The sequence below is a fragment of the Triticum dicoccoides genome, chromosome 7A (assembly GCF_002162155.2).
Source record: "Triticum dicoccoides isolate Atlit2015 ecotype Zavitan chromosome 7A, WEW_v2.0, whole genome shotgun sequence".
Lineage (NCBI taxonomy): Eukaryota > Viridiplantae > Streptophyta > Magnoliopsida > Poales > Poaceae > Triticum > Triticum dicoccoides.
In genome coordinates, this window is record NC_041392.1 from 162776149 (window position 1) to 162787052 (window position 10904).

General features: G+C 47.1%; 2 protein-coding genes across 2 annotated transcripts; one reads left to right on the forward strand and one right to left on the reverse strand.

Annotated features, from left to right (window-relative positions):
- The first annotated feature begins 2619 nt into the window (after positions 1 to 2619).
- On the forward strand, positions 2620 to 4522 carry LOC119332583 (U-box domain-containing protein 41-like). Its single transcript, XM_037605757.1, has one exon. The coding sequence runs from the start codon at positions 2719 to 2721 to the stop codon at positions 4267 to 4269; it is 1551 nt and encodes a 516-aa protein (XP_037461654.1). The 5' UTR covers positions 2620 to 2718; the 3' UTR covers positions 4270 to 4522.
- Positions 4523 to 5452: 930 nt separating this feature from the next.
- LOC119330273 (protein CREG1-like) lies at positions 5453 to 8399 on the reverse strand. The gene is made up of 6 exons (XM_037603383.1): positions 8180 to 8399; positions 7244 to 7279; positions 6946 to 7147; positions 6188 to 6266; positions 5975 to 6092; positions 5453 to 5849 (listed from the first exon to the last, which is right to left on the reverse strand). Exons 1-6 carry the CDS (start codon positions 8347 to 8349, stop codon positions 5822 to 5824), a joined length of 633 nt encoding a protein of 210 aa, XP_037459280.1. The 5' UTR covers positions 8350 to 8399; the 3' UTR covers positions 5453 to 5821.
- Between the last annotated feature and the right edge of the window lie 2505 nt (positions 8400 to 10904).

The following is a 10904-nucleotide window of genomic DNA, read 5'->3' on the forward strand; positions in this document are numbered from 1 at the left end:
TTCACCGAAAACAGGAAGTTGTACCTCAAATTCTCTCTTTTTTTGGAGAGAAACGTCATGGAGCTACCCCGTTTAGCTTGCATTTTTTTTCATAGCAAAGCTGAATTTTGGTGAGTGGGGCAGTCCCAAACAGGCCCTAAACATGCAGATCGTGTAGTCCGGACACTACCCACCAACACCGTGCATCAAAAGTTCATGGGTCAGTCTAAACATCTGAATTCCCATGAGCCCGCATTGCAGTTATTGGAATAAAGAAATGTGATTCTTCAAAATGGACACACAAAATGTTCGCGGACATGTCCGGTTGTGTGCGTGGACAACGTTTAGGCTCTGTTCGGTTCACAGGATTTGTGAAGGAATTTCAAAGGAACACTGTTCACAGAGGTATATTTTCCTTTGCATCGTTCGGGACACAGGAAATGCATACAGTAAACCGGAGAAAAGTTGCTTTTCCAGTGCTGATTCCAAAGGAATCCTAACATCCGGCCGAAGCTCATATTTCTCACGAAGCCCGAGGCGAGCCGTTCTGGCCGTATCATCAGGGGATTAAAAAAATGATGGATATTTGAAGTGGTGAGGTGAGAGGAAGAGATAAAGCTACCTTTCTTCAATTAAAGAATACATGAAGGCCACTGTTTGCACAGTTCTTTTAGATGGTTTTCCTATGGTCACCTGAACACCTGTTTTGATCACTTCCCTGAGTTTTTCATTCCAGTGTTTTACACATGCGTTCCTTTTCTGTTCCTATATTTTTTCTATTTCCTATGTTTTGCTATCCTATGAACCGAACAGGGCCTTAGGGGGCGGTCATCCAACTCTATGCACCAAATGGCCACACCTTTTTTTTCTTCTATATCCGAAGTACTCAAAGTAATTAAAAATAATTAGTATCCTTCATCCATAATCATGTTGCACAAATATTTCAATGCAACAATAATTCAAATATAAATATTACAATTCAAACAAGAAGTTTTGCAATAAATAATTCAAATTTGAATTCAACTTATTTTGACACATTTTTTAGTTCACCTCTTGGAATGCCCACAGATGTCAACCAGATTATCTCCTCAATGGTGAATCTTTTGATGCCATTTGGATAAAATCCTCAAATTTCATCAGATTCTGCTTTGGAAGTTAGATAGGATCACTCGTGTGCTCAAATTTCAGACTATGGCAAACTCTCTCACCCCCATCCTTCACAATCATGTTGTGTAAGACCACACAAGCTGTCATCACCTCCCACAATGTCTATGCATCTTATAGTTTTGCAGGTCCTCGAATAGCCACAGTACAGGCTTGGAACTCTTCAAATGCCCTCTCGACATTCTTTCTAGATCCTTCTTGTCATTGGGAAAAGTGAGATCTTTTCTCACCCATTTGTTTAGAGATGGTCTTGATGAAGATTGCGGTGCAATTCTGGTAACTAGAGAATCCAATGATTCCAACAACACACTTCTTCCACATGAAATAGTCATTAAGGCCCGAACAACATTGTAGAGCCGATCAAACATAGTTTTGCACATCTGGAATCGAAGGTGGAAATATGGTTGAATACTGCATTGGGAACAAAGTAGTCTTCCATCAGCATCATATGCCCTCATGTCTTATTCAGATTCAACACTTGACGTCCCTTGATTGATCTCTTGGAATTGAGAACATGCTCCTCTGCATGTTTCGCATCTTCAATAAACGATTGCATCATCATTATTTCATCCTCATAGTCATCCTCATCTGTTGAGGACAAATCCATAAACTCGGTGTAGAAGAAATTTGTGTTCGAATCCATCATGTTTGCTCCAGACTAAGAAAAAAGTAAAAAGAAATTGTCTATGACATTTGTCCGAGCACTTGTTGGGCATGGTGTCCGCCATGAAAGGCATCTGCAGGGGCAGGCGGTACTTGCGGCGGCTAGACCAAGGAAGAAGGGAGGCGTGAACAAGCTGGGGGTGGGCATCTGTGTGGAGCGGTGGCGGTTCGGCAAGGCTTGGGCGGCGACCTGGGTTGGACGCCATCGGCCTGTCTGGGAGGATGAAGACGGTCGGTCCTAGGAGGCAGGCACTTGGATGTCACATTTTTATAGTTTCCAAGGAATTTGGTTAAATATATCTTAGTATTTTTCCAAAGATTTTTTTCATGAATGTAATAGTGAATGTTTTGGGTTTCTGTTTTTTTAACACAGTACAGACGCAAGCGCTCATACATACGCACATACACTCATAATGAACGCACACACGCACATCTTACCCCTATCAGCACATTTTGAGAGACTGAGCCGACATATCATCTTGAGATTTACGAAGTCACTGTAGCCGCATCGTCGTCGACGGGAACGTCTCCTCCCACTGAAAGCGCATCGCCAGGAATCCTGAAATAAACCCAGAAATAATGCGAGCACCAAGACTTAAGCCTGGTGGGCTGCGATACCACTGTCCCTCTAACCAACCAATCACAGTTGGTTCGCATTTTGGATTTCTGTTGGAAGGTAAAAAGAATTAGTCTAGGGTATTTTTTGGTGGGTTGAATGTTTTAGGCCTTGCTTGGAAAACCTCATATGAGATGTAAATAAAATTTCCGGCTTAAGAATCACCGGTCACCACCAATAGCGCCTCTCCGGTAGAAAGGACGGCGGGCGACAACTCCAGTGGTCGCTATAGCCATCGCAAAAAGCCAACGTATCGTCTGGTCGTCACAAGGAAAAACACCAACACGGCCGAGTCCATGGGCACCGCCCGGCTGCGGTGGAGGCCATTCGCGGCCTCCTCACCGGCGTCCTCCGCGTCCTCGTCGCCGTCCTCATCGTTCACGACCACGGTGGACCCGCCGGCGGAGTTCCTCTGCCCCATCTCCGGCACGCTCATGGCGGACCCCGTCATCGTGCCGCCGGGCCAGACCATCGAGCGCGCCTGCATCCAGGCCTGCGCCGCGCTGGCCTTCTACCCGCCCGCCGTCGCCGGCCTCCCGTCGTCTCCCCTCGTGCTCATCCCCAACGTCGCGCTCCGCTCCGCCATCCTCAACTGGTGCGAGCGCCTCGGCCTGCCCCACCCTTCCCCTCTCTCCCTCGACACCGCCGGCGACATCGTCCGCCGCCTCATGCCGCCGCGCCAGGAGCAGAGGTCGCAGGTGAACTACGAGCCGGCCCCGCAGCCACAGCCCTCCTCCGTCCGGACAAGAAACCGCTACAGCGTCGACTACAGCGCCCGCGACGACTTCGTGCAGGAGCCGAAGCCGCTGGAGGAGGAGATCATGGCCGTGCTCGGCGCGGACGGCGCCAGCCCCGCGGAGCAGAAGGCGACGATGGCCTCTCTGCGGCAGGCGACGCGGGAGAGCAAAGAGATGCGGACGCAGCTCTGCACGCCGCGGCTGCTCGCCGCGCTCCGGCCGATGCTGCTGTCCGCTGACGCCGGCATCCAGGTCAACGCGGCCGCGGTCATGGTGAACCTGTCGCTCGAGGCGGAGAACAAGGTGCGGATCGTGCGGTCCGGAGCGGTGTCGCCGCTCGTCGACGTGCTCCGGGTCGGCCACCCGGAGGCGCGCGACCACGCCGCCGGCGCGATCTACAGCCTCGCGGTGGAGGACGAGAACCGCGCGGCCATCGGCGTGCTGGGCGCGATCCCGCCACTGCTGGAGCTGTTCTCGAGCGGCGGGGCCGGCCACCGCGCGCGCCGCGAGGCCGGCATGGCGCTGTACCACGTCTCGCTCGCCGGGATGAACCGGTCCAAGATCGCGCGCACGCCGGGGGTGGTGCGGACGCTGCTGGCCACGGCGGAGGCGCGGGACCGCGGGAACGAAGCCGACGCCGACGCCGCGGCGCTGCGGAAGCTCGCTGTGATGATCCTGGCGAACCTCGCCGGGTGCCCGGAAGGGAGGGCCGCCCTGATGGACGGCGGCACGGTGGCGGCCATCGTGGGGATCATGCGCAGCGGCTCGGCCGCGCCGGGCAGCGCGGAGGAGGAGTACTGCATATCGGCATTGTACGGGATGAGCCGGGGCAGCCTGAGGTTCCGCGGGCTCGCGCGCGCGGCGGGCGTCGAGGCGGCGCTGATGCCGGTGGCCGAGAGCGACGGCGGGGTCGGGCGGGACATGGCGCGGCGCACGCTCCGGGCGATGCGCGGGGAGGACGACGAGGTGGCGCTGACGGCCTCCGGGATACTCGGGAGGGAGTGGGACGACGCGAGCGTGGTGTCGGAGGGGATGGTGTCGCTCCGGCGGCCGCCGCACCACCGGAGCAACTACGCCGGGCCGTCCGGGTCGAACACGACCCAGTTCTGACAAAGTCAAAAGTCTCCGCTCTACCCACGCTTCTCTCCTCTCTCTCATTTTTTTTTACAGTATACTTCTCTGCTCTTGTTTATTCAAGTGTTTTGGAACAAACTGCATTCGCCATTCGTGTATCTACCTGCTCCGGTGAATTCTTTGGTGGAATTGAAGTGTAATTTGATTGGATCTACGTAGGCGTTGATGATCCCATCTGTGATTGTAATTGTGATTAAAGAAGAAACTAGTATGCAAACAATTTGTGAAACTGTCGTGTGGGTTCGTGACACAAATGTCACATTGGCATTTTTTTCCCGTCAGCCTCCGACGTTCTTTACGGTTGTGTTTCTCTGTCATTGGTGCCTATCTTAGCTTCTGAATTAGTACTTACTACTCCCTCCGTTCGGAATTATTTGTCTCGAATATGGATGTATCTAGAACTAAAATACATCTAAATACATCCATTTCTACGACAAGTAATTCCGAACAGAAGAAGTACATTTAATCACTCCCTAATTCACTCTCCATGAGCTGATTTCGGCTGCTTTTCCTGGGACAAAGATTGCTTGAGCGTTTGGCTCATGTTACCGCCTGATGCTTTGCTGACCAAACACACTTGTGTTATAAGATCCAGAACACCATCACTTTACTTTCAAACTGTGTAACGAAATTCGCATTTGCTGCTCAGCGATCAAGCTGCGTTCAAGTCGGACTCGCAACCTTTTTTTCTCGCAAACAAAAAATCCTTTTGAATTGAGAAAAGCATTTTTTGAACACAAGTTGCAGGTCGTACAGCAGAGAAAAATCTGGTTTAGTTCTGGCAATAAACAGCGCCTAGTTGCAAGAAAGAACAACAGAAACCGGTCCAAGGTCAACTAAAGGTATTCTATTTCAGCAGTACTCCCTCCGTCCGAAAATACTTGTCATCAAAATGAACAAAAAGTCCTCTTTTATTCATTTTGATGACAAGTATTTCTGGACGGAGGGAGTACAACTCAGCTCGAACAATTCAACACGTTGGCGCGTGCCAGAAGGATCGGAACGAAGACTTTGTGTAAATTACCTCTTCCATAGAACGATGCGCTATTATTCTAGTAAAAGAATCTAATAGAGTACGAACTAACGTCGCAATACATGCTTCCATCAGCAAGAATGGGACTTGATTACCTCATCAAAACTCCATTTCATACACCATCTCTTGGTGGTTGGTGCAACATGTGACAATACTATTTACTATATTGCGGAATAAATGTTGCTTTACAGTGCCACAACAAAATACCACCAGTGCACCGTAACCCTGCCCCATTTGGTACCCTTGAGAATACCTACTACAACGACGCTTTCAAACGGTCACGGTACGGCATCCTGTGCCACTATGCCCAAACCATAAGCCGGCTGTGGCAAGAGCAGCGGTTCTTGGGCTCCGCGGTGAGGACATAAATGCCAACAAAGGCGATATTATGTGTTTATTTAATCCCGTATGTCATTACAGTATGTACAGTTTTGACGTCTTTCAGAAAGCATACCCAAACATGCTAAGGATATGGATTTCAGCAGCATTCCGCACTCACAAGAACATCACAGAGCCCTGGTCCCTGCATAAATCAAATGTATGTTAAGGAACTGTTCAAAATGGGGATCTACATATAGATTGGCACTACAACATACTATGTGTATATATGTCGTGAAACTCAGATTTGAAAGGTTTCGTGTAACTCACCTTCCATAATCAAGATACTGTGAAGGAGATATAGGTTTAGGACCCCCAAACCAGTCGATCAAGAATATGTTTTCGATTTCCAGTTTAAAGATCTCGAAGTGGTGGTTCTTTGGCCAACCTGCCAAACAACAATACATGTATGTTTAGATAGTAAAAACACCTTACTAACTTATATTGGCCATATATACAAGGAAACGGTAAATATATCTTTACCCTCCATTTCAGGGTGTTTGCTGAAAAGCGCAGCTTTGGCCAAAGCCGCTTCAGGTGACTTATGGTCAACCACCTTCAACTGCAAGAACAGTAAATGTTACTTCAGGTTGCAATTACAATTATTTTTAAGAATTGCACATCATAGTGGTATCTGGTCTCCCAAACATACAGTCACATTCTATAGATGTGCATTTTAGGAGGGATTACAGAAAGCTGTACATCTCTTGTGCTTCAGTGCTTGATCTCACATCATGATGAACTTGTCTTTTTTTTTCTCATCATGACAGATATTTTAAGAGGCATAGCTTGCCAGGCTCAAGAAAAAATGTTTAGGCATTAGAACAGATAGACCCAATACAATTTTTTGTTTGTCACAACTATGGAGGCTAACAGCACCAAGTTGTCACTACGATGCTTCGAGGTTGCTACTTCCAAATATGGTCAAGTTCCCCACTATACCCCTTCTTTCTACCAAACCATGAGAAAAATACAAAAGCATTAGAATCACTAACTGGCAGTGGCAACAAAGAAGTGTCTATGGATATACTTATGAGGAGTAAAATTAGGACCCGGGACTGTAAACGTGAGAAAGCACAAGGATAATGATGATTCCATAGTTACAACAAGCCTAGTACTAGATTTGAAGATAGAAACCAGAAATAGAGCATTGAAATTCATGCCAAAGTTAAGCAAATATATGCAGCAGGGAAATAAAGAAAGTGAACAATCATCTTATGATGGATGTATGTTGTTATTACCTTTCCAGTAAGAGTAAGTTTTGCACATGTTGGGTTTTCAGGATCAACCTTCCCACAAGTGCCAAGAGGGAACTCACTAAGGGTAAAGGACGTCCTTTCATCCTCCAATGCATCTCTTGCAGTGGGATCCAGAGTAGTCAGATAAAAGTAGGGAATTCCATGGCTCTCACCTGGTACCCCATCACTATATGAAACTACATTGCTGTGTGCAGAATAAGCATGGAACTGAATCAGCAATCAGTAAAGACTCTAAGACAAAGCATTGGTGATTAGCCAAAGTGCAAGAATTAGGAATTACCCAAATGGAGCGCCACTTAGATCACTTGATATTGTGCTGAAAAGAAAACGACAAAGCATTAGTGAGTGCCCCAGTCAAATAGACACTAATAATGCGAGATTGAAGTATCATAATCATAGCAAGAACCAAACAAGTCTGCTAAATTCCAGTTCTAAGATCTCTTTCCCTCTACACATACTGGAGATGGCGGTGATGTTCCGGTTGCAATCCGCCTTCCCCTCCACCGAAAATAACCTATGAGCAAGTGGAATTATCTTGCCATGATCTCCAGCTTTGGGTTGTTCTAAACATGTAATGTGATTCTACACTTACAGTTGCACTGTTTGTTAGCTACTTATTTGTCCGTGGTTTTCTTATTTCAGAGTCGATTCACTGTGAGTTATGACCATCAGTTTATTGTATGGACTATGGAGATTGAGTTCTCACATGATTGGAGCTATTTTCATTACTTCCCAGCAGAGCATGTGGTTCAAGCTAGTTGTTTGTAAAAACTAAAAACCAAGAGATGGACAGTTATATATACTGAACTCAGCATAACAAACATCGAAACCTAGCTGGTATGTTGCAACTTAGCATAGTCTCGGTGAACTCCGAGTCATTATTTTATTTAGCCAAATTCTACTCTGAAGTAATTGAGTTAGTTGGGCACTCGGGTGTGTGATACCTGACTGCTAAATCATTATCGCAGACGTGTACAAAGGACTCGCAGAAAAACAAAGGACTCCAATTCTCCAAAGTACCGCAACAATTTCGCAAACTAGTCTTCGAGCAAATTACTAACTAATACTCGTACTTCAATTGCGGTTCAGCGGATATGCTACCCAAGAACAATTCTGAACTAGCGATAACCAATTCGATTAAACCGCGTGCTGCTAAAGAACCCGGTTACCAAACAGGGATCAGAGAGAGAAGGGGGGTGGTATTTGGCGGGGAAACCTGAGGACGCCCCAGGTGTTCTGCGCGGCGAGCCACCTGGCGGTGGCCGCGGCCTCGGACGGGGCGGGCTTGCGGTCGCGGGCGACGAGGGGGCGGCCGGCGACGGCGGGGGCCGGCAGCCGGAGCGCGAGCAGGAGGAGGGCGGCGGCGAGGCAGGCAGGGGAACGCATGATTCTCTCCTGGTGGCTCCTTGCTTTTGCGGTTGTCCTGTCGTGCGGGAGTGGGACTCGCTGCCCTGCCTGACGGCGACGTTTTGTAGGCCCTTTTCCCGTTGCAGATAGGGAGGACGAACAGAATGCAGGATGGGGATGGATGGGCCGCATTTACTCATGCGTACGAGTGTGGAACTTCTTGTTTGTCTGTTTTTTATGCAGCATGGGAGCCTGGAAAAGGGATTGAGATAGCGAATATTCATTTCCGAGCCCGACCTCATCTACACCCTATGAATAGTAAAAAAAACTAGAAAGTTTCTTTTTTGAATTTTATTGGTGTGGAAGATGTTTCAGTGCGAAATTTCACTTCGTTTGAACATCCGAATAGCTCTCAGCAAAAAAAAAACTAAATCGATCCAAACAGTCTTTTCTGCATAGAGCTACATAGATATCCAAATGAGCTGAAATTTTCCTCAAACTTTACACACTGAATCATCTTCCAAGCAAAAAAAATCAGAATGTTTCGAAATTTTCTAGTATCTTTTTCATTTTACTGTTCATGGCGAGTGTAGATGAGCTCAGGAGCAAAGTTGCCCCTCCCTTGAGATAGTGTCTATCTCGTCCAGATTTTGACTTGAAAACTACGAGAAAATGAATTGAGAATTTGTCTTTAATTTTGGAGGGATTTTGCATAAATAGTTCAACACAATTGATTTGCTATATTCTTAGCAGAAGTTGAAGAAAAAGACTAAAATAGATATGCTTCCTACCCTCGCGAGACAACTCCTCATTGTTTGTCTCCAATTTGGTTTCTCTGCCTCTCGCTGGGCCGCCAGCGGTCCGCCTCGTCTCCTATGGTCCTTGGACCACGGAGGCGCAGTGGATCCCGGCCCTTGTCGGCAGAAGGGCTCCGTTTTTAGGTGTTTTTCTGAGTTTTGTTAGGGTTTGTGCCATGATCAATAAGATGAGGCACCGACGGCTTCTTGAAGATGAAATATGGTTCTCCCGCCTAGCCCCCGTCCTGGTGATGCTTCAAGCATCGTCGGAGGGTGTGTGGAGATGTGTCTCTGACGGATCTCGTAGGATCCGGTCGGAGTTTGCCTTCACTGGATCCTTCTAGATCCGGTCTTCATTCATCTACGTCTATATGTCTGCAGATTGAATCCTTTCGATCTATGCCTCTCTTCATCGGCGGTGGTTGCTATTCTGGTGTGCTGGTCCTATGGGGCCTTAGCACGACGACTTCCCGACTGTCTACTACAACAATGTTTGCCCGACTCCGACGAGGGAGGGGCGATGATGGCGGCGCGCCTTCGGCTCGCTCCAGTTCTTGTAGTCGTCGATAGGTGATTTACGGACCTAGATGTAAATTTTACTTCTAGTGTTTTTGTACTACCTTGACAGTTGATGAATAGATCAGAAGTTTTCTTGCCAAAAAAAAGAAGTTGAAGAAAAAGACTAGAGAAGGCAAGAGCGAAGGTATGTGTCGTTGGGCCGTTTTGCGTGTGTTAAATTACAGTGGGCCTTTGGCCAGTGTGGGCTGAGCCTAGCTTAGCTAGGTCACGAAGGAAATATGCCCTAGAGGCAATAACAAAGTTGTTATTTATATTTTCTTATATCATGATAAATGTTTATTATTCATGCTAGAATTGTATTAATCGGAAACATAGTACATGTGTGAATACATAGACAAAACAGAGTGTCCCTAGTATGCCTCTACTTGACTATCTCGTTAATCAAAGATGGTTAAGTTTCCTAACCATATACATGTGTTGTCATTTGATGAACGGGATCACATCATTAGAGAATAATGTGATGGACAAGACCCATCCGCTAGCTTAGACAAATGATCGTTAAGTTTTATTGCTATTGCTTTCTTCATGACTTATACATATTCCTCTGACTATGAGATTATGCAACTCCCGAATACCGGAGGAACACCTTATGTGCTATCAAACGTCACAACGTAACTGGGTGATTATAAAGATGCTCTACAGGTGTCTCCGAAGGTGTTTGTTGGGTTGGCATATATCGAGATTAGGATTTGTCACTCCAAGTATCGGGGAGGTATCTGTGGGCCCTCTCGGTAATGCACATCACTATAAGCCATGCAAGCAATGTGACTAATGAGTTAGTCGCGGCATGATGCATTATGGAACGAGTAAAGAGACTTGGCAGTAACGAGATTGAACTAGGTATGATGATACCGACGATCGAATCTCGGGCAAGTAACATACCGATGATAAAGGGAATAACGTATGTTGTTATTGCGGTTTGACCGATAAAGATCTTCGTAGAATATGTAGGAACCAATATGAGCATTCGGGTTCCGCTGTTGGTTATTGACCAGAGATGTGTCTCGGTCATGTCTACATAGTTCTCGAACCCGTAGGGTCCGCACGCTTAACGTTCGATGACGATTTGTATTATGAGTTATATATTTTGGTGAACGAAGTTTGTTCGGAGTCCCGAATGAGATCACAGACATGACGAGGAGTCTCGAAATGGTCGAGAGGTAAAGATTCATATATTGGAAGGTAGTATTCGGACATCGGAATGCTTTCGAGTGGTTC